The following is a 26,321-nucleotide window of genomic DNA, read 5'->3' as shown; positions in this document are numbered from 1 at the left end:
AAAAAAGTGGGTAAAAAAAATTACGGCGTGGGGTTCGGGGCCCGCTTAAGGGCCCCGAAAATATTTTGGATTCTAGATGCTCTGTGGTGCGATCTGAGGCAATTTCTGACCACTTTAACCAATGTTTTTTTTTGAGGAAAAGATGGTGGTGTACTCATTGCCTGCCTTTATTGCGATGTCACATAAAAAAAAAAAAATTGGTTTCGTTTTTTTTTGGGGGGGGAGGGGGCTATGGCCCCCTTTGGCCCCCCCCTGGATCCGCCCTTGAGAGAAAGTGGTGGTCCTACATCTATATGGACATCTGCCTTGATGTGAAAGTAACAGCATTTTTACAAACCCTCCCAAAATGTCAAAGTGTTAATGGGATGATCGAGACTTGACATCAATTTACCCTTAAACAATTATCTTTGAATTGGCTGACAGATGTGATTTTGAGTAGGGCTGCATTCATGTTGAGAAACAATCAAGCCATTATATAACAATATCCCGACATATGGAAGAAACTCCGTAGAGAGACAATCTCACAGCCCTATTGAAATTGTGCCTATCCCCTCTTGAAATCCCTTACCCCATTATTCCACCGATGACACACATGAACAGGACTGTCGTCACCAAATGTATTGCTTCATTCAGTCCTTCAATTTCAAGTCCTAGTTCTCGGGAGAGGGAAGGGGTTAAGCAGGGGATACTCTTGGGGTGAGCTTAATGGATTAACTAGGATTCAACTGAGGAAATCCATGCGTATATGGAGCAGCAGGAACTCCTGTCATCTCTACAGTCAAGGAAACTGAAGAGGGGTTGTTAAAATTCGCTTTTGCTGAAAGAGAATTTTAGGTCTTTGAAAGTAATGACTTTAAAAGGGACTCTACAAAATACTCCCACCTTCCCAAGGCATGTTTTGCACAGAAAAATTGACCATCATCCAAGAAAATCTGTATATTACTTGGCACAGTAACATTGCCTCTGTTAATGCCAACTTGCAAAGAAGGGTGTGGCCAGGATTTTTTTTGAGAGGGGAACATGGCACTCATATCAGCATTGACCTACTCTACACCCCATGTTGCATGTTGTCCTGACTCCCGATAGAGGGTGTTCTGTCCCCACCCCAAACCTGACTCAGTCGACAAACCGCATGCAAAGAACTTCCTGGCTTGTTCGCACATGTATAAAGTGCGCCCGCTTCTGTGAATCGCTGCTTAGTCCAATAACCCATGCGTGCTGAAACAATAAGGACGTCTTGAAACCAAGACCATACCCCCCCCCTTCCCATGCCTGTAGGATGTAGCAAGCCGCATCTCATCAATATGTTACAAAGAAATTAAAAAGGAGAAAAAAAGAAAAGAAACGAAAAAAACAACAGGAACAAGTCATCGAGGTGAACTCCATCTCTTGGAATTGGACAAGAAATAAACTATGAATCACCAGGAACATTAATCATTATAAGTTATGCATGTCTTGCCTAAGTGCATGTTCTGCTGCCTGTGAGTAGTCCAAGCTGCCACTTTTCTCTTTTCTGTTTGGCCTGAAGCCAGCGTTTTCCAGGGTGGTCTAGACCTTGCCTCCTCCTTGTCCTCCCCCCTTAGCTTAGTAAGTTCCCATGAGACTGGCACCGTGCTTGGCCATGCAGTTCTTTTAAGCCCAACTTTAAGGACTTCAACTTGAGTAGAAGGTGGGATTACACCTTACATAAACTTCATAAATCAAGTGAAGTGGAGTATAAGTCCCTTGTGTGGAGTTTGTGACAAGGGTTTGCTGGAACTGGGAGGGTGATTGAATTGAAAGAATTTAGAAAACCACTTTGGGCAAATTGCAATCAGAAGATAAATTGTTAAATCATGAAAATGAAAGGTTTCCAAAGAAAAGTTAAACCCATTCTAGTCATAAGAAGATACCCAGAGGTTTTTAGAAAGGTTTACAAGGTGTATCATCCATTCCTGTTGTAACTAACTTGAGACACTCTAGCCCTGATGAACTTTAAACGGTGCAGAGTGTGGCACGAAAGAGCCGTATGTTTGAGTGAATCGGAGTGCTCTACATAAATAAGAATGCCATTTTCTGGGTACAAATAGAAGAATATCTAGTGTTTTGAGCAATTTTGCAACTTAATTTCAATCTAAAATCTAAAGAGTATAAAAATGTCATTTTTTAATTATAGGGAGATGTAAACTTAGGGGAATGTAAACTTAGGTCAATTACCCAGGGATTTACATCTCTTTGCATCCCACAAAGGTACTGTTACGGTGCCCTCATTTGACTGTGAAAAAAATGTGGCTTATTCTGGTGTCTTGTCAGTCTCATTTTAACTTTTTAACAACATATTTCATTGTGAGTTCAGCACTGGAATTGTGGTAGGAAGGTCTTTGGTTCGAACCTTGGTCTAGTCAAGTTTCTCCAATTATTTCTTCCATCTTTGTACTTGTTGTTTGACATAATAACTTAATGTCATCATGAGTTCCCTACAGATCCCTTGTGTTGTAGCTGAAAGGTCATGGGTTCGAACACTGACTCAGATGATTTTCTCCGGCCCATATAGTGGGAGGGGAGGGTGGTATTTCAAAAGCCCACACCAAGTTTGACACTATTTTAGCAGTCCGTTTTAATGGTAATAACTGTAAAAAGAATACTTCAACTGGCCCACATTTCAAATTCATGCTTTGAACAATTAAATACACATTTAGATTTCTAGCAGCTGTGGCATTGATTGCGCACTTTCTATTAAAGGGTCCACTTTTACAGAGACGGGTTTTTTATGTAAAAAATTACCCACCCTTAACCCCTTGCTGGCTACGAGCCTCTTTCTTTTTTCTTATGTAGATGTGGAGTGCTGTAGCCTCGTGGTTAAGGGCACTGGATTCGTGGTCTGTGGGTAAAGCTGCGGGTTGTGGGTCCGAGTCCATGGGTTCGAGTCCATGTGGGTTCGGGTAATGGTGCGTGTGCACTTGAGCAAGGCACTTTGTCACTCATTGCTTCTCTCCACCCCGGAGTAAATGGGTACCTGTGAGGGCAGAGATGGTTATTGTGATTGAATTAGCTTGCTTGCGCCTAACAGGCAGCATCGAGCTGTATACTCCCCAGGGAGCTGAGATGGTATTTGGAATGTTTCATTGGCCCAATGATCAGGGGTAATAATAATACTGTAAGCGCTGTGATTTAGTTTACTAATAAGAGCGTTCTTAAATGCCGATTATTATTATTAATGTAGATGGGAGGTTACACAGTGGATGTGGAACATCCAGACCTATGATGGGATGGCAATTGACATATCTCAATATATCTCATGTGTAGATGGCACCGAAACTGTTGTTAAAAGGTCTTGGGTTCAAACCCCAGCTTTTATGCAGATAGGAGGTGACAGAAATGATGAAGTGCAGCCAGACCACGAACAAAGGATGCTGAAGAATGAGTAGGCTTATCATGACTATAACACCAGATTGCAGTCATTGGGTTGGAACCCTGTTTCTATCAGAATTTTGTTTCCCTTCTTTGTGCAGATGGGAAGTGACAGAGTGGATGGAGTGCAGCCGGACCTGCGGCACAGGGCGCCAGATGAGACAGGTGACCTGCAAGCAGACCCTGACCCATTCCCTGATCACCATGGTGCCTGGGGAGCGTTGTGACCCCAGGCTGGAGCCAGATAGAGTGCAGGAATGCCACATGGACCCCTGCACGTCCTGGTCAGCTGGAGAGTGGGGTGAGGTAAGAGAAAACATTCAGCACTAAAGACTCTTCAGGCCTACTACTTTTATTGTTATGGCAACACAACTTTTCTCAATGGAACAGAGAAGTCAGGGAATGTTATTGATTCAAACGTGTTGGTCTTACATGTATACATGCATTCAGAGTTTAGATTCAGAGTTTCTAGGGATAAAGTCTGCTGCTTCAGTTTCACAAGAGCAGCAACATCAGCGAGAGAGCGTGTCTGTTGGGTTGGTTCGATCATGGTGAATTTCCTACAATTCAGTCTGTTCTGTTTCATCAATGGAATTGATTCAAACATGTTGGTCAATACAAGTATGATACACGTATTCAGAGTTTCTAGGAATAAAGTCTGCTTCTTCAGTATCGCTTGGTATGGCGTAAATGTTTGCTGTCTTCTTCCAAATGAAAAAAAGTGTACATCCTTATCACATCAATCACCATCACAATTTTTCAAAGGATTAGAGCTATCAGAAAGTTACAACAGATAATCGTTCTACACCAACAAAAGAATGAAAGTCTATGTCATGGAGGGACATAAGCAGTCGTGAATATTTTTTGCGACTAGTCGTGAATTTATTCGCGATATTTCACGACTAGTCGCAAAAATATTCACGACCAGTTGCGAATAAATTCACGACTAGTCGCAAAAATATTCACGACCAATTGAGAATAAAGGTCACGACAAGTCGTGAATTTTTGTCGTAAATATTTTTCCAGTAACTTGAAGGGTTCAACAGAAGTGTGTATATATATGTGTTCATGTATATGGATTATTTTGTCGCGTGTGATGCATGTGATGTGTGATGTGATACGCGCGCAACGAATGCAGGCTGCATTATTCTAATTGATCGGAGTGCTACGCTGGACATCATTGGAAAAAAATCGGGAACTTCTGATACTCTTGTTTAAAGTCGGTGTACTATCAATCAACGATTAGAGACTATATCCGCTCCATTCACAAGTACCCCCTCACCGGCAAAAAAGGAACAGTTGGGGGTGACCGACCGACGCCATCTTGCCGCGTGGCCGTACTACTGTGTGTACATGTACATAGTAGAAATCCCCTGGTGCACGTGCGGCACACACAAGGAACGGTGTGCGGCAACGAGCTAAATGTCCCGCCCATGGGACGTCGTTGCTAGGTAAAAGGGTGCCCTCTTTCGTTGACGCACGGAGCCCATAGACTGCATGAATAGCACGTGCTGCATGCTGCCGAACACCCTCTATTGCCAGTTTGATGAAAACCCTCAAAGCTACTGAAAAAAATTTAGCGACAAAATCATGACCGGTCGTGATTTTTTTCACGATGGGCATGAATTTATTCACGACAAGTCGCAAAATAGTCGTGAAAAATAGGCCTATTCACGACTAGTCATGAAAAAAATTCAGGACTAGTCGTGAATAAAAACACAACGTTGCAAAAATATTCACGACTAGTCGCAAAAATATTCACGACTAGTCGCAAAAATTTCACGACTAGTCGCAAAAATTCACGACTTGTGGCAAAAATTTCACGACCACTTATGTCCCTCCAGGGCCACCATAAAAGTTTAGGTACACATAGACTTTTATGGAAATTAAACAATGAGAGTGAATTAACCTGTCGCAGTAGAATCGCGTCAGTGCAGCTTTTAAAATATTGTCCAATTACATGATATACAAATGGACGCGGAACGCGCAAAATCTGAGACAAATAAAAAGTAATGTACGAAATTCCATAGGGTTGTCTAAGGGGCGTGGTTAACTCGCAAACGGTGATAGGTCAATTGAGGACCCAAGCGATCCAGCTTGAGCTTATGATGCTACCGGTTTTGAGTAAATGAGAGGTAATAAAAATGCACAGGCTCTTTCAATTTATCAATATACTCAAATTTACATTATAACATTTTACAAAGAAAGTTGTGTATACAGGTACACCTACTAGCTAACACTTAATAAGTACATGTACATTGCATCACACACTCTCACATCAATCTAGATTTAAGTGGAAAAAATGTTAATTGCAAGAGGATTGGAGTGTAATGCATTGCAAATGCTTCATGATTAGGGAGCGTCTCATAAGTCAGTGAACGTTCTCATTGGAATGGCGTGTTCCCGGACTGGAAGGCTCTGGCGTTCCATTGGGAACAGGGGACTGTTCCGTTGGAACGGCACAATCCCTTTGAAAGAACAGTCCAGCCGAACGGTTAGAAACACGCGTTCTATTGCGCGTTCCAGTGGAACATTCCCAGCATATCACATATACGATGGGCCTGCAGTTTAGAATATTTGCCCATATTGCGTCAGGAAAAATGGCATCCCGATCCCCGGCCACCCGTGCGTCACTGAATGGTAGGTTTTTCTTGTTTTTGAGAATTCAGGTAATATTTGGACGTGATTGTAAAATTCCTATTTAGGTTTGGGTAAATAGTTTAACACAAGTTACAAGTGAATGTTGATGGAATCTTGGTAATCAGATGTACATGTCGTTTCTGTGGTGAAATTTCTGTAGCCCCAACCTCACATCACATGCAATCACTACAGTGATTGTTTGTTCACGTTAAATGATGCTGTTGCAAGAACAATACTTTTAATACCTGTACCATTTTATACTTTTACTAACTAAAAATTGAAAATGATAAAAGCGGAGCTTACCATTCATGATGCACACTTTGTCAGAAAAGATGTGCGTTTGAGAAAACTCCGCCTTTGAGTCCTGCAGTTACGCGCCGCAAGATGTACATACTTATCCTCGACTGCGAATATCCCGCCGTGCAGCGTTCCGCTGGGAACATGGTGTTCCCTCCCCGTTCTAGCTGGACTGCAGCTCAGTGCATTCCATTCAATGTGCGGAACGCCCCAGCGTTCCATTGGGAACACAGAACGTTCTCAATGGAACGCCTGCCATTCCAATGGAACGTTCCAATGGACCACGAACATTCACGACTTATCAGACACTTCTTTTAAACACATTTTTGTAAAAAAGTTGAACAACAAAAAGTGGAGCGGGGTTCTCCAGTCCATTTCTTTGTTCAACTTTAAAATTATTATAATGCTCCTAGTCAGTTTCCCTCTGAGGTTTTATTTGGAAATTCTTTTAATTAGTTAAACATAATTGCCTCTACAGTTTCTTCACAACACCTTTAGCCTTTGACATAATGGCTTACACTAGAACCAAAAATTGTCTGCAATTTCTTTGTTTTGAACTGATTATCTGAAACTAACATGCTAGTGCCCATTCATTAATGAATTCTACAAATCATTTTCAAACTCAGGTCACATGGTTACAATTCAGGTCACAGTGTTACATTAAATAAATCAAATAGTTTTTCCTCGTTGCTTTGGGACAATTTGTCTGAAATTTGCACATTATTCTTTCCCATGTCTGACAATCATTCTATGAATAACCAACATTTTTGGGGCCCCACCCCCTAAAAAGAGAGATTTATTTAGGCACATTGGGTTTTGTGTTATTCGTCACACTTTTCAGGAAGAGGTAAATTTTGTGTACTGAGAGAATAGGAAATTATCTCTTCATGAAAATTGTGGTGTATTGTTGACAAGATCTTTTGTGACTTTGGTAGATAGTGAACTCTTCTTACGTGGACTACATTCAGCCACATATGTCCAGGTTTTATCTGATTTTTTTTCTGCAAAATGCTGAGAGACATTCTTGTTTATACCTTATTGTTCCATTGTTGATACCGGCTCTCGGTGAGTTGCTTGGAATTCAGTTTGTTCTTTTCTACATGTATCAACAAAATGTTTCATCAAAAGTGCCAACAACATCAGGGAGAGAGCATGTCTGTTGGGTTGGTTCATGGTGCATGTCTTGCAGTTCAATCTGCTCTGTTGCATCAACTACATATATGCCATTCATGGCAACAGCAGCAACAGCAGCAAGAGACCGCTTCTCATGAGTTTGTCCACTGTGAATTTCCTGCAATTGAATCTGTTCTGTTTCATCAACAATGTCAACAACAGCAACATCAGCCAGAGAGCATGTCTGTTGAGCTGGTTTGTGGTGACCGTCTTGCAATCCGCTCTGATCTGATGCATCAAGAATGACAACACTGGCAACAGCAGCAAGACAGTGACCATCTTGATTTGGTGTTCCGTGAATTTCCTGCAATTCAATCTGCTCTTCTGGCTCCTGTTGGGTGTTTCGGCTTTGTTTGGTACAGCTGAAGCAGAAGCAGCAACAGTAGCGTTTAGTATCAAGGCAGGGAATTGCCTCCTTTAAAGCTGTCCGGTAGTCAGCATTGAAGACACTGTATACCAGAGGGTCAACTGAAGAATTCAGCATAAACAAAATTGTCCCAACAATGTTTAAATGAACCATTGAAAGCTGAGCTTTGATTTTATTCAAAGCAGAGAGATTAGACCACATTATTTTTAATGCCATTGTGACCTCGATTATGAACACAATGTTAAGGGTGAAAAACACAGCAGTGTTTACCACAAGCATGGCAATTACCCGGCGCAGTTTTTGGTGTGGATTTGTTGATGTAATATTTTCTGGTTGTCTTTGAAGTTTCTTGACAATACAAGCATACAGGGAGGCATTGATGAACAGACCGGTTGTGTAAATGAAAATGACAGGAACAAAACAAATGGTTGCTCCAATCTTTCCTCCCCAGTGGATCGTCAGGGTCACTCCAATTCCTAAGGTTGCTGCAAGCACCCACAGTACTGCCACTATCTTGGCAGCACGACTTTTGCTGGCTACCATTCTAAATGTCAGTGGATGGTGCACAGCAGAGAATCTCTCAATAGCCAGAGCTGTTACGATGAAGTAGGATGCAAAGTTGGCTAAGCCGGCAAGAGAACGTAGAAGGACAAAACGCACTCCACTTGCACGAGTCCATGTTGTAGAAATGAGTTGAACTGTGAGAAACAGGCTATCTGCCACTGCTAAATTGCCCAAGTAGACATTAACGATAGAGCGCATGGATTTGATGCGCCCCACAACATACAGGAAAATCACATTCATCAACAGGCCAATAGGCACCATATACTTGACGCATTCAATCAAAATGGCATTAGTGATATCCACCTGCCTATTATAATCTTTTGCAGCCTGAACCAACTCTTCCTCTGTGGTATCAGATACATTTTGTGTGGTACAAATATTGCACAGGGCATCAGTAAGTCCACTGTCGGTAGTTGCCATAACTGACAATTAATGAAAACAACTCTGCGTAGTTACTGATGATCAAACTAGTCCTTTTCATTTGGAAAGTAGTGTAAGTATAGTTAACTGCAAATGTGTGTGAGGACTAGTGCACATGTTGTGTCTATAGATGCATATTATGAAAATACAATCGTAAGGAAACTGCAACTGAAATCGTATCCAACAGCAGATTGCAAAACTTGAAGAAACCTTGGAATAGTGTTCGGTCATGTGTTTATATGTCACTTTCATAATTACCTAAGAAACTACAACTTGTTCTGGGAATTTTCCCCGCACTTCCCTTTCTTTAGATAGCTGAAGATCACAAGACAAAGTCACTTAATTTTACACAGATCATGTATCATGACATTTCATCAGGCCATCCCATCTCACAAAAAGATTATATTTTGTATGAGGGGAAGATGGTTGTCATCAGCACCATCATCGACTTAGGGCATTGCCACCAGGCCCTACCAATCCCCTCCCCCGCCCCAACTAATATTGATGCACTTGGTTTTTATTTCACCTCGTCATTCCATATATTTAGGCCTATCTGTTGTTTAGTTGAGTGTATTAAAAACCCTTTGGCCTACAAGTCCGTCTCAGGTTAAGTAACATGCTATCCAGTTCAAGTCACAAACTGTTCAAATAAAATGTTATACAAAGGCATTCCTTTGTTTTTGCATGTCACATACTTGAACTGACTTATTATGTGTGTGACCAGACATTTCATGGACAGTGATGCTTATTTTTAAAATACTTTGAACCAAACACGAAAAATGAATGAGAGTGTGGATAAAATTGACAGTTTAGGCCAAAAAAAAAAAAGTCTCCGGTTTCTGGTATGCGCGCGCGTCGCCGTAGCCATGCGCGTCGGCAAAATGAAAAAGTTTTTTTTTCAATGAAAGATGATGTCTCAAAACCGCCAAACTCACTGGTTTGACTGGAATCCTGCTGCTGCACAATTTTAACGTGTTTTTAGACTGGGTTATGGTCGAGAATAAGCTTTTCGTGGCCTCTCTGGACTCCCATATATTTGCACTAAGTTTAGTCGGGCACCATTTGCAGTCATCAGCACACATTTGAAGCAAAAAGCAAAAAAATCAGGTAAAAAAAAAAAAAAGCCGCGTAGCCGCATCACTTTTTGGGCAAGCTCCGTACCAGAAACCGGAGACTTTTTTTTTTGGCCTTATGGCTCTCTTTTTACAAACATGTCAAACAGAATACAAACTGTAACGCTTTCCTGATAAAATGTGTGTCAGATATCTCTCTGACTGTTTAGTTTACATTTACATTGCTCTGAAAGTCATATTGCATTGCATGAACTTGACTATGACACAGGCATTTGGATGAGAAACAAATCCAAGTTTCAACTGTTCAAGGATTCAAGGACAATTGCATGAAGAAGCTGTTTCAGAATGAGAATTATTGGAATAACGCAAAATGTTTCCTTGTTTCTGTTCTGAAGCCCTACTTCATGTAAAATCAAGTGAAATTGAAACTCATTATATGGCATCCACTTTAATCAACAGTTTGTCTTTGCCAGTGCAGCTGGCACATCCATTCTACTGATTGTTGATTATAGAGTAACATCATACAAAAGTAAAAATTGGGCCAATCAAAAGTTTGGGAATCAAAGGGTTTTGCTAGTGGCTAACAATTAGGGTCAAATGTATTAAAGTTGTCCCCTCCCCCCCCCCCCTCCCCAAGAACCAAAGCAATGACCCCATCACATCAATTTTAAAATATTCTTCAAAGAAAAAAGAACAGAAAGAAGGAACTACAATATCCAATTACTTATACAGATTTCATTTCTGAAACTTTGTGAGGTAACTGTTCTATGTTTGGAACAATGTCTTACTCTTTAAAGAGATTCCCCAAGATTTATTTCACTTTCCTTGATTGTGTGCATTTGTACAGACAAAAACAGAAGAAGCACAACCTCAAAATAAGTCCCTCTTATTTCAAACACCAGAAATTGACACAGTTTCGGCAAGCTTGGAAAAAGTGGTCTTCAATGGCAAATATGTAATCAATGGAGAGCTAACGGACCATGGTTTAAATGGACCCACTTTTTCATTTTTCAAGTTCACCACCTTCACATACTAACTCATTATTTTTGGGGTATTTTATAGACACAGTTGTGTCTATAAGTTCACACATTCAGTCAAGCCAAGTTTCCACATCGAGGTAAACAACGCAGAGAGCAACACAAACAAGACCCAAACTACAACAATGTAGATATATGGAAACATAAAAAAAAAAACGGGTTCAACTTCGCCGACAGTTCCGCACACTGTCTGCGCAGTCTGCATAAGCTTAATGTCGATATGAAAACTTAGGCTTTACACATTTTAGTTTCTCAGATCTGGTAGTACAGTGGAACGTCATTATACCGAACACCGCTATACCAAAATTTTGGCTATACCGAACATCGTCTTTGGCTCCCGATTTTTGTGTACAAAACATACTGAACATTGTTTTTTTGAAAAATATAAACATAAAGTGACAAGTGGCTATCATTTCCCCAAGGAATAGAAGTGGAAAGCCACCTATCGCTGTAGGTAGTAAGCTCAAAAATTGTGTAATTACATAATTCAGTTGACGGCAGTTCAAAGTACATGTAACAGAGCATGCTGGGTGAAGTTCTGAAGAGTGCTATTTTTTTTAAAGTGAGTACCGGAGCATCGCCACTTTAAAATTGCTATACCGAACGATAGCTATTACGAGCAATTTGTGTGGATCCTGCGGTGTTCGTTATAGCGGCGTTCCACTGTAATGAAAGTGATAGGACATGAACAAAAAGATGAAATTTCAGATGAGATTTTAGATGAAATTTCAGTTCCAGTTTTTGTGAGCCATAAGAAAAAAGTTTCATACATGTGTCAATATATATGTACACATATGTAATGTGAATTTGTAGGTTGACTGTCACACACTACTAACAAGCTCATCCATGAGAAAAGTTTCATTTTACAGTCAGTTATGGCAACCACCAATTCGTCTTTGCATGTCAATGCCACAAGCAATTTCAATAACACAAAAACAGTGTTTGATACTCCGGACTCAGAGTTGGGTCAGGCTGCAAAAGATTATGGCAGGCAGTTGGAAATCAATAATAACATCGCGATTGAATGCGTCAAGTATATGGTGCCTATTGGCCTGTTGATGAATGTGATTTTCCTGTATGTTGTGGGGCGCATCAAATCCATGCGCTCTATCGTCAATGTCTACTTGGGCAATTTGTCAGTGGCAGGTAGCCTGTTTCTCACAGGTGAACTCTTGTGGATGATATGGGATGATAAGACTGTGGTGCGCAATCTCTTTCTTGGTTCTCTTGGCAGCTCAGCCAACTTGGCATCCTACTTCATCGTCACAGCTTTGGCCATTGAGAGATTCTCGGCTGTGCACCATCCACTGACATTTAGAATGGTAGCCAGCAAAAGTCGTGCTGCCAAGATAGTGGCAGTACTGTGGGTGCTTGCAGCAACCTTAGGAATTGGAGTGACCCTGACGATCCACTGGGGAGGAAAGATCGGCGGAATCATTTCTAGGGTTCTGGTCATTTTCATTTATACAGCTGGTCTGTTCATCAATGCCTCCCTGTGTGCTCTTATTGTCAAGAATCTTCGAAAGCAACCAGAAACAGTAACATCAAAAGATCAACACCGAAAACTGCGCCGGGTAATTGCCATGATTGTGGTAAACACTGCTGTGTTTTTCACGCTCAACATTGCATTCATCATCGAAGTTACCATGTCATTGGTCCTTACCTGGTCTACGATCAAAGTCGAATATTCATTGCTTCATGTGCACCTTCTTGTGAGAATTTTATTCTTACTGAATTCTTCAGTGGACCCTCTGGTATACAGTGGTGTCAATGCTGACTACCGGGCAGCTTTAGTGGAGGCCTTTCCCTGCATTGCTCCGAAATGTTGTCATTGCTGTTGCTGCTGCCACTGCTTCAGCTGTTCCACTCGAAGCCGAAGCACCCCACAGGAGCCAGCAGAGCAAATTGAATTGCAGGAAATTCACATTGAACAATGAGGAATGCTGTCTTGCTGCTGTTGATCATGATGCTGCCAGTACAGTGTGGGCAAAGGTGATTCAACAGAGCAGACTGAATTGCAGAAAATTCACAGTGGACAAACTCAAGCGAGGCACTCTCCTGCCGCCAATAGTCACTGTTGCAAGTGCAGAGTAATTGATTCAACAGAGCAGACTGAGTGGTAAGAAATTCATCACAACTTCACGAACCAACTAAACAGACACATGCACTGAGGTTGCTGCTGTTTGCATTGTTGATGAAACAGTGCAGATTTGAAAGAAATTCACAGTGAACAAACTCAAGAGAGAAGCAGTCCCTTGCTGCTGTTGCCAGTGTTAGCGTAGGTGATGCGACAACAGAGCAAATTGAACTTCCAGAAATTCACAGTGGACAGAGTGACAGACTCATGTGGAGTGCTGTATTGTTGCTGTTGCTGATGTTGCCATTGTTGGCATAGGCGATGCAACAACAGAGCAAATTGAACTTCCAGAAATTCACAGTGGACAGAGCAGAGTGACAGACCATGCAGGGTGCTGTCTTGTTGCTGTTGCTGATGTTGCCATGCAGTGTTGGCATAGGTGATGTGACAACAGAGCAAATTGAACTTCCAGAAATTCACAGTGGACAGAGCAGAGTGACAGACCACATGCGGGGTGCTGTCTTGTTGCTGTTGCTGATGTTGCCATGCAGTGTTGGCATAGGTGATGTGACAACAGAGCAAATTGAACTTCCAGAAATTCACAGTGGACAGAGCAGAGTGACAGACCATGCGGGGTGCTGTCTTGTTGCTGTTGCTGATGTTGCCATGCAGTGTTGGCATAGGTGATGTGACAACAGAGCAAATTGAACTTCCAGAAATTCACAGTGGACAGAGCAGAGTGACAGACTCATGCGGGGTGCTGTCTTGTTGCTGTTGCTGATGTTGCCAGTGTTGGCATAGGCAATGCAACAACAGAGTAAATTGAACTTCCAGAAATTCACAGTGGACAGAGCAGAGTGACAGACTCATGCGGGGTGCTGTCTTGTTGCTGTTGCTGATGTTGCCAGTGTTGGCATAGGTGATGCATCAGAGCAGATTGAATTGCAGAAAATTTGCAGTGGACAAACTCAGTTGCTACCTTAAACCCAATGTTTATGTTCGTCTGACTCAATAAGAAATGTATATAACGGCTCCTTGAATTTAGAAATTGAGAAACGTTTTTAATTGTCAAGATGACATTTAATTCATTACACTTAAAACATGCAGAAGTATCATGGATTTGAAATTAGAAAACATCAAAAATAATCAGACATTGGGATTGTCTTAATCAGATTTGCATTTTAACGTAACAATTTCTTAGTAATTATTAAAAAAAAACAAGAAGAGGCTGTTGTGGAATGACAATAGCCTTATCTACTTTTTTCAAATTACTGGAAAGCCAACTCACCATACACAGTGTAGCCTGCTGGCCTGGGCGTATCCATGTTTGTGCGCAACCCCTAAATATTTGAAATGCTGACAATTGTGTACAGCTATATTGTATAGTTATTTGTGTAATTTGCATTTATTCAAAACAAATATGTAAAAAAAAAGTCAGTACATCCCAAACTGTGATGCAAATCAGTAATTGAGCATTTCATCTGCGCAAAACGAAGCACACTTGCTCATATTTGCTTCTGATGTTCCTTAATACTTCTTAAACTGCGGGCCATGTACAGCCGCATTTATTGTTGTGTACTTGCAGGTTACAAGAGCTAATAAACGGACGAAATTCTATCTAATTTCAATATGTTCTACGATCACGTGCAATCGTTCAAAATGTTTGGGCACAGGAAAAGTATTCTACGTCAATGCAAGGGAGTTAGCGCCCTGTAATTTAATATAGTTTCTATATGCAAGGACCACACGGATACCTTTTGTTGATTTGTGTCCTGTTCAACTTGTTTTGAATGTATTTTAGGGTTTTGGATGAGTTCTCTGCTAAATTCTGAGCCGTGTTGCATGTCTTCACTTTGAACTATGAATATCTGGCATGATATCTTTCAGAATTTTGTCTGAAGTGAGACAATTTGACTCTTAAAAGTTTGTAAAGAAAGGCATTGTGAGTGACGAAAGTAAAACAAAAAGCAGCTTGACTGATTTTCTGACCGTTAATTTAATTGACATTTATTACATCCTAAACACAGTAACTTTCCTGACTGTGCCCTGGAACATCAGTCATGTGCACGGTTAGTTAGAGGTCATTCACACAAATTACACCAGAACGCTTCTGTCAAAAGGAAGTTACCCAAGAGGTTTTTTTTTGGAATTTTTGTTACCCTCAGGATTTGAGAGGAGATAGAGGGACTCAGCACAGGAAGCTATTAGTAATATAAGGGGAAAAAAATGTTTTTGTTCAGTCGGATACCGTTTAAAATATGTTGCCGGATGGACATTATGAAACAATTGTTGCTGCGCCTGTTTTTATAAAAATTGACTTCCGCAAGTTAACTCAACTGTGCCTGAAGCACTTATTCAGGAACAGGGAGAGATGAAACAGCAATAGGTAATTATTTGAGAGATGCTTGTTAAGTACAGTCATTCATCTTCATTGTTCCCGGCTGGTATATGACACACTTGATTTTTATGTTCATTTCCAAATAAGGGGCAAGTTCGTTGCAAAAATGAGCACGCTACGTTGGGATGTAAGGTAATTTTAAAATATATATTTATGCTTCAGAGTTTAAGGTCCATGAATAATTGACCAATTTTATGATCAGTTTTCATAAACTGTGTCCATGTATAAAAGGTGGCTCTTGGACTGTTGCTATATCAAGATACCGTACACATCATTGTTGTCTATGTGGACTTTAAGTGTCTTAATGCTGATGAGACCCTCCAGCATAACATGGGAAGAGCTGAAGTTGGTCAATAATTCGCTGGGATGCAGCTCAACTCAGTTTACCCAAAACAAACTGTTGCACACACACATTGTGTACACAACCCATTAGTCACTGCACCGCCCCAAACAGCCCATCCTACTACTCACTGTACCGCCCAAAACCTTCATTATCACTGTACCAACCAAAACTGCATACTTGTGGTCTTATGGATTCTCTTCTTTTTTTAACATCAAAATAAAATGGCAGTTGTCAAAGCTAGAACTAAGGATACCATTTGCCTTTACGATGTGGTTTTCCATTTCTGAAGTTTTGAGGAGATCTGTTTCTTCATTCCAGGGATCAACTATTACTATTTGTACCGTACCTGTCAAAAATCGAAACCCACATCAACAAACCCACATTTAGTGCATACAAAGTATGTTAAGGTGTTTCCTAATTAAGTGCACATTCATTCTTTTCTCTGAGAACTTGCAAAAGTGATATCTGCAACTCAAATTGATCTTCCATTTTGAAAATACTCTGATTAGTTTTTGTGTATACAGTTTCCAGACAGCAACATTTTAAGACTTTGGACTAATTTTATCTTGATTGGAGTGAGTTTCAAGTGTTACAATGCCTGGCAAAAAGTCATAGAAAAGGAAACATGTCAGATCGAGCAACATCAATGGAAAACATGTGCTTTGCCTTCAGAGATAGTCATGATGTAGGCTACTAAGATTTACAGCAAGATAGTAACCTTGAGCTTTTGACTGTTGTCAATGATTCAGCCTTGTACTAGTTTAACACAGGCACGCCGCACAAAGGAGAGCATGCATCTCGAATAGGAAACATCCATCTTCTCCTGAATTCCATGACTAATAATAACTGCCTTAAACTGAACATTCTTGCAGAAGAGTTGTATAACCATTAGGGGATAAAAAAAACCCGGAAGCTCAAGGCGACATTGAAATGTGCCTGCTGTTTGACATTTTTCTTGTCTGCTAAGGGCAGGGATGTGCTTAATAAAGCAATATCTATGGCAGTGACGTGGGGGAAGTGAGAGTGAAAGAAACTGTTCCCTTGCTACTTCCAAACTGATATGTTGTGAAAAACAGCCTGAAGCCAAAACAGTCTAGGTACGTGTGTTTTCAAAAGCTGGGACAAAATATGAATTTGTGATGGTGAATTAAAAGGACTACATTTGGTATGGAAATTAGAGTTGTCAAATTTCAAAATGGGAAATGCATTCAGAACTTTACAATTTCTAAAATTGTGTAAAATTGTATGTTTTACAGATACAGTCTTTGTATACCATTTGTTAACAATTGCAGCAACATTGCAACAAATTCAATGTTAACTCCTTAATGATGTACGCCTCAATGATAACAAAGGGAGAGTTGGGGGAGACAACTGGAAGGGACATTCAGACTCATTGCCGATGATGCCTGGCACTCAAACAGAATATAAGATTAGCAAGATTAGTTGTGTGTACTTCACGCCATAGGCCTGCGAACCAGTATGCGCACGCTGTGATTCCCTTTCACTGGACTCCCGAAATTTGTCAAAATGCGCCATCAACTGCTCGTGGACGGAGTTCATGTGCTGGTTTTCATTCCATTTCCCAGTTCTGTGTTTAGTTTATATACATGTAGACCCTTACAACCGGTGACTGCTCTATGTTCCGACACCCCTATGTTCCGACAACCTAGATTGTGTTACCCCCGGTTAGGGTTAGGGTTAGGGTTAGGAATAGGAATATGTGCAGTCGGAACATAGGGGTGTTGGAACATAGAGGTGTAACCTTACAACCTTGTTGATTACAATGAGTTATGATCCTTGATCTAGCCATAAACAGATCCAACAATGATTACATCCCGACGACTTCTGGAGGAATATGGCTTGAATCTGTCAAGGTTAAAAGCAGATGCCAGTGTTAGCAAATGGGAAATAACAAGCAAGGGTGCACAGATGAATAACATCCACTTCCTACATCTCCCTCATGTACTTATTTCCCTCGCAGACACAACACAACTTTCCCTGTACCTAATTCAATGTTTCCAACAGGGAAAGTATGGGAAAAACCAAACATACATGGTTCATTGTTTTCTTGTATTTATTTCTAGACTTTCAGCCTTTATGACCCAGCCTTCAGGCATCTGTTTCCTGACAGGCAGATCAACAACAAAATTCTCAAAGTAAAGTTGACAACTGGTCATACATGATCTGGATCTGATTTTTTTTTGGAGGGGAGGACCCTAACTTAATACATGATAATTCTTATTGCCTCTCATGCAAGCCAAGTTGGGAGGAAACATTTTGATCAGAATTGCATTTCAAATTCTAAACATTTTCTAATGTAGTTTGGATTCAAACGAAGGCTGAGAGATTCAGAAAATCAGTTTGATCACAACCAACATACTTTGCTTCTACAATTTTTTTAAAAATTTTATAAGATGTTTAACAATCTTGTAAGATTTAAAAAAAATTTGTAAGATTTTTCGTAAGATTGTTTCATAAGATTCTGTGACTATTCTTATAAGATTGTTATAAGATTCTGGCAAGATTCTTATAAGATTCTTATAAGAGTATTTTGTAGGCCACGCCGGGATTCTTATAAGAATCTTGTAAGAATCTTATAAGAATCTTATAAGAATCTTATAAGATCTTACTAATTTGAATAAAAAATACTTATAAGAATCTTATAAGATTCTTATAAGATTCTTATAAGATTCTTATAAGAGTATTTCGTAGGGGCAGTCTGGTGCTAATGTGTCCAGTTGCAATGCATCCAAACTTTGACTAGGGTTGAGACTGAGAGGCTCTAACTATAAACGGGTAGTGAGTTTGCTGTTTTACCAGATGCTGCTTCGCTGTTGTTAACTTCTACATCTGCCACCAATTGACCTATCGCCGTTTGCGAGTTAGCCACGCCCCTCAGACAACCCTATGGAATTTTGTACGTTGAGTTTTGTTTTCCTCAGAGTTTGCGCCTGCCACGCCATTTGTGTATCATGAAATTGGACAATATTTCACAAGCTGCGTTGACGCGATTTTACCGCGATAGGTCAATTGTGAAATGATGTGATTATCACAGCAGTCAAATTTTTTTCTTCTGATGCCCAGACTTAGAAATTTTGAGAATTCGCAGGAACATGCCTTTAATAACTTGTTCTTGGCGAATACGGTGCCAGTTAAATTGTTTCCATTTTGCGTTAGGAAATTGTTTTTATAAGGAAGATTATATCCTGGATACCATGCCTAAAACATGTTGAATTTGTTGCCGTCACTTACCGGTACTGTCACAGAAAGTTTCCATACTGTGAATTTACAAATGTTGAAAATAACTCTGTCACACTTTGTCGTACAAATCTTTCACGTTAAATTTGCTTCACATAGTGTGAAATGGCCTTAATACTATGAAGCTCCAATCATAATATATATGAAGTTTACATAATTTTATTGTATCTCTCCCTCCTCTATCTACCCAAAGAAAAAAATAATTTTTAACATTATTTTCTATCAATAATGTTTTGGATAAAAAAAAGCCTTGCATCTTTTTAATAACTGGGGCCATGGTTGATATGTTTCACGTCAGAGTGCAACCTAGCATGAGGATTTCTTTTTTTACAGATAACCATAGTGCCAGTATATTCAATATGAAGCAGTGCTTGGCAGAATGTCAAGATCACTTGAAAATATTACACATTTCCTGCCAATCTGAGCTGGGGCACCCAACAGTTACCCAGGAATTGATTATATATTTTTTTTGGAGTTGAATTTTTACCGTGAGCATGGAGGATGTTCCATGTTCCGTTAAGGATTTTGTGATTTTTGTGTACTATTAGTCATGTTAAACTATGTTGGCAGTTTTGAAGTTGCATTCCCTTGCTTTTCCAGTTTAGGAAAATGTGAAGAATTTGTATTTTTTTTTAGGGGCAAGGGCCTTTTCCAAACACCCCTTTTTTGCAGGGGGGTGGGGTGTTAAAAGCATGAGAAGTAAAAAATGACCCTCATTTGACAGAAGTTGGGTACTGTTGTCTTTGGATCTTGAACATGAGCAGATGCCAAGTGAGTCTGATTTCAAGTTATTTTGCAGGAATCATTATTGGCTTCCCTTTCCTCGGAGGTGTTTGTCGATGGGGTGCCATGACTTTTGTTTACCTGTCAAGCTATTTTTGTCTCACTTCATCCTAATAACTCAAATATGACATACTGCAGAGAGAGAATTGTTCCTTCGTTGCCAATTGATGTCTTCCTATGTTAATTGGGGGCAGCCGCTGCGCCATTACGTGCCTAACCTATTGTTTCCTCATGTTTGGATGGATTGCCTAACATGCCTGATATAGTAGTAGTTCTCGGTTCCTTTCTCTGTGGATCCGTGATGCATATTTTTTTGTGGTACCGGAACACAGTTTTGAAACATAGAGCGTGGCTTGAATTAGTCTGAGCATAGTGACCGTTTTAGCCTATTTTTGGCTAACTTTGACAGATTTTTGGTAAAAAAAACGAGTTTGACAGAAAATTTGACAGAATGGATTTTTTTGGCAGATTTCTGGCAGAATTCTGCAAAAATGGTTTATTGGACAGAAAAACAAAGCAAATTTGAAAGGAAGGTAGATTTGTTTAAAAAAGCTTATATCTTTTCAAGCAAACCCTTGCAAAATAGGACAGGTTGCCTTGTCTATGTGCTGAGGTTCAGTGGGAATCAGATTACGTCGTGACGCAACCTCGTTTTGACTGTAATTTACGCAATTTCATAACACCTTTATATGACTATATATTGATTATAATTTAATTTGAACCTTAATTAAGGCAATATTACAACATTTGCATGTGATTTTAAGTGTTTATAGTGTATTTAGTGTAAGCTCCATGGTGCAATTATTCATGGGAATTTGGCAGATTTTTGATAAATCTAACAGATTGATGAAGCGCATTTAGCAGAATTTGGCCACGAGCTTACGGTCACCCTGAGTCTGAGCATCAGACATTCATGTGTGCAGAGCAACACGATGAACGTCTGATATATCCTAGCATGCAAATTTTATGCCACCCTGCACACCAGCCAATCTGAGTCAACTTTATCAATTGTGACATCGTTTCAATCAGAAATGTGGACTAAGCTGTTGATTGGTCAATTTGGCTACCATGTGTTTGTAATACAACAATGTGTTACGGAAGACACGATAGAAGGTGCCTGCTGAATGGTCATAATCTCGAGGTCAAGATGCAGTCTTGTTTTGCATAATTAATTGCTGAATCTGCTCACATATCATAGACCTTTGTTGTGCAGGTTTTTTTTCCATAGACTGGGTTAAATAAAGTTGGTGTCGAGATTGGCACAAAAAAAATGGACTGTACATTATTGGGCAAAATATTTTTTAAAAGGATGCATTTATCATCTGAATGCAGCTTTGATGTCTCTTGTTCTAATAAAGTGGCTGAAAAGTGTTCGTTAGTCATTGGCCTTATGACCTTTGATGTGGGGAAACTCATATAAATACTATACCAGCACACAAACAGATAGTGCATTCTGTGTGTATACATACTTGTGAACTACGGGGAAGGCAGAATCATAGAGCAAAACAAATACAATGTTGAAGCATGGCAGTTTCTTCAAATGCTCTGAAGGCATTGCGTGTGTTAAGATACGTGGTTTGGATGTATTCCCCTGTTTATCCTGAGAACGTTCTCTCTCCTGGGAGAGGGCTGGGGGGTTTGGAGGTTGAGTGCTATTTACATTGATGGTGTTTTTACTAGCCAAGACATATACAGGTTTCCGTGGGAATTGAGATTGATTGTGTTTCGACACGCACAGACCCACCTGTTTTGCAACAAGCAGGAAAACTCTCTTTATTTAATTATGGATAATTGATAATTGTAATCAAATGTAATGTTAATTAATCATTAATCAAATTTAAAGGTTGACTACATTACACGCCATGTCCTTGTTATTGTGGCTCATTAAAAAATATTGAAGAAAAAATGTAATGCCAATGATCAAAACAAATAAATAAACCTGTATATTGACTTTATGACACTTGACCTAGCTGAAATAACTCTCAAAGTCAATTTCGTCTCCTTCCAACTCCGTGACTATGGTCCAAATCCAACCAGGGCTGACATGGATGAGATCCCCAATGATTCTTTTGGTTTCTTACCCCTAGCATATTTAATCAGGGATCCCTTTTCCACCTCTGCTGAGTATTGCTTTGTTGTCTTCTACACAAGTTTCTTAAAGGTTTGCTAGTTGTGTACAGGATTTGAATGTATCTTTGCCGTCATTATGCTAGACATGAACATTTGATAAAAGCTGACAGATTTGTTATCAAGTCATCAGATGTCATCACAAATTAAACAGCTTTTATTCACAGGCTATTTCAATGGCATTCCCTTGTTCGTCCCTGACTTGTGGTGTGAATTAATGTGACCTGATGACTTGTTATATGAATTGTGATTGACCCAGGGCAGGCCCTTTGCCAGCCCTGATCATGGGGGGGGGGGGCATAGTACCAACTAGGGAGGCCCACTACCATAAAAAAAATACAAAATATATATGTATGGCTTTTGCCGTGGGAGGGGGGGGGGGCATGTGCTCCCAGGCCCCCCCCCCCCTTCGCGACGGGCCTGGATTGACCTGTGACTCGAGTTGATCTTGCAAATCTGATGAAAACCATCTGACCAAAATCTGACCAAATTTTGCAATTTCCTTATCTTGTTCCAGAACTGTATTTCTTGAAACTAAATGTTTCTTAAATACAAATAAGTACTGAATTGTAGCATCTTATAGCAGCCGATGACAATTTTAGCGCACAAGAGTATACATGTTTTCATCTGCTGACATCATGGCACACTGCCTGCACCTATTGTGACTTGCAATACTACATGTGGTCTGTACCAGGACATTGTAGCTGTCATCGTCCAGGTGGATGTTAATAAAAAGAATTGAAATAAATCACCAGGAAGAGCCCTGGATCAACATTGTCCTTGCTAATTTTCATTTTCTACTTCCCGTATTTGTCTTCTCTGAAACAGTGCAACATGCCTTGCGGGGAGGGACGGCGCCAGAGGGAGGTACGGTGTGTGAGTGACGCCCAGGAAGGACTGGATGAGTCTGCCTGCGCCGATAAGCAGCTCAGCAAGCCCAGGTCCGAGGAGGCTTGTGATATGGGGCCTTGTGTCAGTAATTGGTTCGTCTCAGAGTGGAATGACCTGGTAAGGGGGAGGGAGATTAAGTCTGGGGCTTGAAAAGGCGGTCTGGGGTTAGACTTAAAGGATTTTGGTGGATTGATGCTTATAGTTTTCTGGTTTGGCTCCTATTTGGGTGCCTTGTCAAGGGCGTGGGAGCTACAAGGGGAGGGGTTACTTTTTGTGACTTCCAGATGACCCCCACTGGATAGTCCTACACGTATGCATTCTTGTTTCACAGTTGAGGAGCCTCGCCCAGATGGTTTGATTGAGAGTACCAAAAATGAGTTGCAGACACTCAAACGTCCTTACAACTTGGTCATTACATACTTGCTGTCTACTTACTGCATTTTCTTATGTTGGTGGGGTAGAGGTGGGAGGGGGGGGGGAGGAGTGACACCCGAGGTGAAGACAAGGGCTGCCCTGTGCCCCTGATGGTGTTTAAAAGAACCTCATTACCAACTTTTTTGGCTAGAATTTTTGCTATACTAAACGTCAATCTCGTGAAGGATTTTAAAATGTACAATTAGTCAAAAGTAATGATAGCAGTTACATGATATGATGTTTACCATTGCAGCAACATGTGGTCTATGTCTAGAATTTGTCACAGTTTGCAGTTTTAACCCATCAGTCCTCGTACCGCCCCAAACTGCCTTGTCTGTTACATCTCACACTGCCCCAAACCGCCGTAGCACCTCAACCGGTGGTAGCACTCTGTGGTTTTATTGACTCATGCAACACATTTTTAATACACGTTTAAGTGCTTAAGGTTAACACAACCTGAAGGAAAATGATTTGATTGCTTTCTAACATTGTCTTTGAATTTTCCTTACAGTGTTCAGCTGAATGTGGCGGAGGGCACAAGAGCCGTTATGTTGTCTGCACGACAGAGGGAACCAGTCAGGTGTTGACAGATCAAGCCTGTAACACTATCACCAAGCCTAGGACATCCAGGACATGCAATAACATGCCTTGTGGACCTGTCTGGCTGACCTCAGAATGGTCTCAGGTAGGTAATAGAAATCTGCTTGTAACTTATAACTTGCATTATAACACCTCACCCACAGATTCTGTATCTTGATTGGCTGAGAGGGAGTCCCATGGCATTCGCTGTTTTTAACTATCTTGCTGTGCACAGCCAAAAAGACTATGCAATAACTGCCTCGGTCTAAAAAAGTACCACATGCATAAACCAACATAGCAAATGTCTGCGTGCTCATTCGTACGGGTGTGCAAGTTGCGCGTATTGCTCCCATACGCTACAGGGCTGGGTTCAATCATTTCACAAAGGGTTTGTTTGGAAAAGTGCAAGGTTTCAACTGAATTTAAAATTGATTTTGGTTATACAGCCTGTCTCCAAAAAAATGGTACAATCGAAAATATTAAATCTCAACATAAGTAAGTTGTTTTGAGCATCACATTAAAGAAAAAAGACCAGGCTTTCCAATACTTTTTGTTTCATCTCATTTGCTTTTGTCAATCCAGAGATAACTCCAGTTTACTGCGGAACACAAAAATCGAGTTTGTTTCTTTTGCCAAGTTGCAATCTTTTGTGAGCTTCAAGACAGCATGGCACAGTACTCGAAACAACTCTGCCCATGCATAAAAGTGGCACAAAATCGATTTTGGTGTATCGCACTAAATTGATTATATCTCTGAATTGACAAAAGCAAATAAGATCAAAAACACTATTGAAAAGCCCAGTCTTTGTTCTTTAATATTATGCCAAGTAAGAATGACTTATTTTGAAATTTCATATTTAACCAATTTTTTTTCTGATTGTACCATTTTTTTTGAGACGGGCTGTATATCAGTTATCTCTAAAAATCAAGCAGAATCTGTCGGTGAGGCGTTATAAAACAAAATTGACTGCTTTAACCCGTGGTGTGGTAAAACTTGCCTCCCTCGGTGACCCATGGAGTGTTCCATTACCCTCAGCTACACCTCAGGAAAACGAAACTCTCCATGGATCACCTCGAGAGGCTAGTTTAACGACACCCCTTAAAGCAGTCAATATTTGTACACTATTCTTTCTGTTACCTTTTCACAAAGCACTTTAATGTGTCATTATATACTTGACTTGCAAAAATGACGCAACTTACGAAACATGTCGCGACTTGTGACAAAATATTGAAGTCATCACAAGTTCAACAAAAGACTTACACTTATACTTACAAAATGTCTTTTTTGATACATTTTTATGGCCCATTTTTTTGTCTTGCTACAGTGTTCCAAGGAATGCGGCGATGGTTTTCAGGACCGCATGGTGCTGTGTGCCGGGGCTGATGAGCCACACATCATTGTCAATGAGGAACAGTGTGCCACCAAGCCCAAACCCACCAACAGACAGAGCTGTCATCTTAAGCACTGTGTAGCCATGTGGTTTAATTCGGATTGGACCCAGGTGAGATGGGATGGGTGGTGGGATGTCCACAGATTCACTTGTCCATCACGTATGCAAGGGGCAGTGGCATAGTGGAGGGGCGGTTGAAAACCAAAAACAAGGGAAGGGGGGGGGGGATGAAGGCAAGCTGCATATATCATAATGATCAATGCACCGAGTGTGTTCTCTTGACATGGCCCACTTGTGCGTGGCACACTTTAAGCGATTTTGGTTGAAGCCTTAAACATGGCATAATGAAAGTTCAGGGGATTTTGAGGAAATTTTTGGTAAACCCCCCCCCCCCCCCCCCCACGAACAATTCTCACCACTCTACTGGAAGTGGTCGCTTGTGACTTTAAATGCTTTTTAACAAAATTGACCCTTGTAGTATTTGCCCCTTTTTTGGTCATTTTGGAAAAAATGGATCTCATCACTACATGATTTGCAACTTGGTCCCCTTTTCTATGGAGAGATCAAAAGTGTGCTGTGAAGTACTCTGTTGTTTCATGGGACAGTTTGTGCTAAGAATTGGAATTTGTGTGTTGCAAATTGTCTGATAATGCAGCCCACATATCTCTTTGCACATTCTTCATCTGGCCCCTATCCATTTGCAAGATAAGCACAGTTGGCGATCGGAACGTTTCACATGGCCCCACGGTTGGCAACGACTAATCCAGCCAATATATTATAAGCATAATGATGTAGAAGCATGATCATGGCGGGGCTTGGCATTTTACCGAAGGCACACAGAGTGCCCGTGTGTGATCTTGCACTAGGAACCACAAATGTCTTAAACGCTTCTGATCCGGACAAATGTCTGAAACTGAGCAATGCATCACAATTGTTCACATGGCAGATATTTTGTATGGAACAAAAGCATTTCAGACATTTCTGGTTCATTGTGTCAGGAATAAATTCTAATTGAGATTGAAATAAGAAGGTTAACTGGTGTCAGATTAAAATGCTGCAAAAATATAAACTTAATTATATGGTCCGGTGTTTATACACCT

At 40.5% G+C, this 26,321-nt stretch overlaps 1 protein-coding gene across 1 annotated transcript in view; it reads left to right on the top strand.

Moving 5' to 3' along the window:
- The window catches only part of LOC119741260 (thrombospondin type-1 domain-containing protein 4-like), a 48,995-nt gene that overhangs the window by 17,968 nt on the left and 4,706 nt on the right, over positions 1-26,321 (top strand). Inside the window, exons 5-8 of the mRNA XM_038217012.1 lie at positions 3,492-3,696; positions 22,776-22,955; positions 23,764-23,937; positions 25,156-25,332. Coding sequence (XP_038072940.1) covers positions 3,492-3,696; positions 22,776-22,955; positions 23,764-23,937; positions 25,156-25,332 — 736 coding nt within the window. The remainder of the gene's footprint in view (positions 1-3,491; positions 3,697-22,775; positions 22,956-23,763; positions 23,938-25,155; positions 25,333-26,321) is intronic.

This window comes from Patiria miniata, unplaced genomic scaffold, assembly GCF_015706575.1.
Source record: "Patiria miniata isolate m_02_andy unplaced genomic scaffold, ASM1570657v1 HiC_scaffold_5, whole genome shotgun sequence".
Lineage (NCBI taxonomy): Eukaryota > Metazoa > Echinodermata > Asteroidea > Valvatida > Asterinidae > Patiria > Patiria miniata.
The sequence above is the reverse complement of the archived record's forward strand: the minus strand, read 5'-3'. Positions and strand labels throughout refer to the sequence as shown.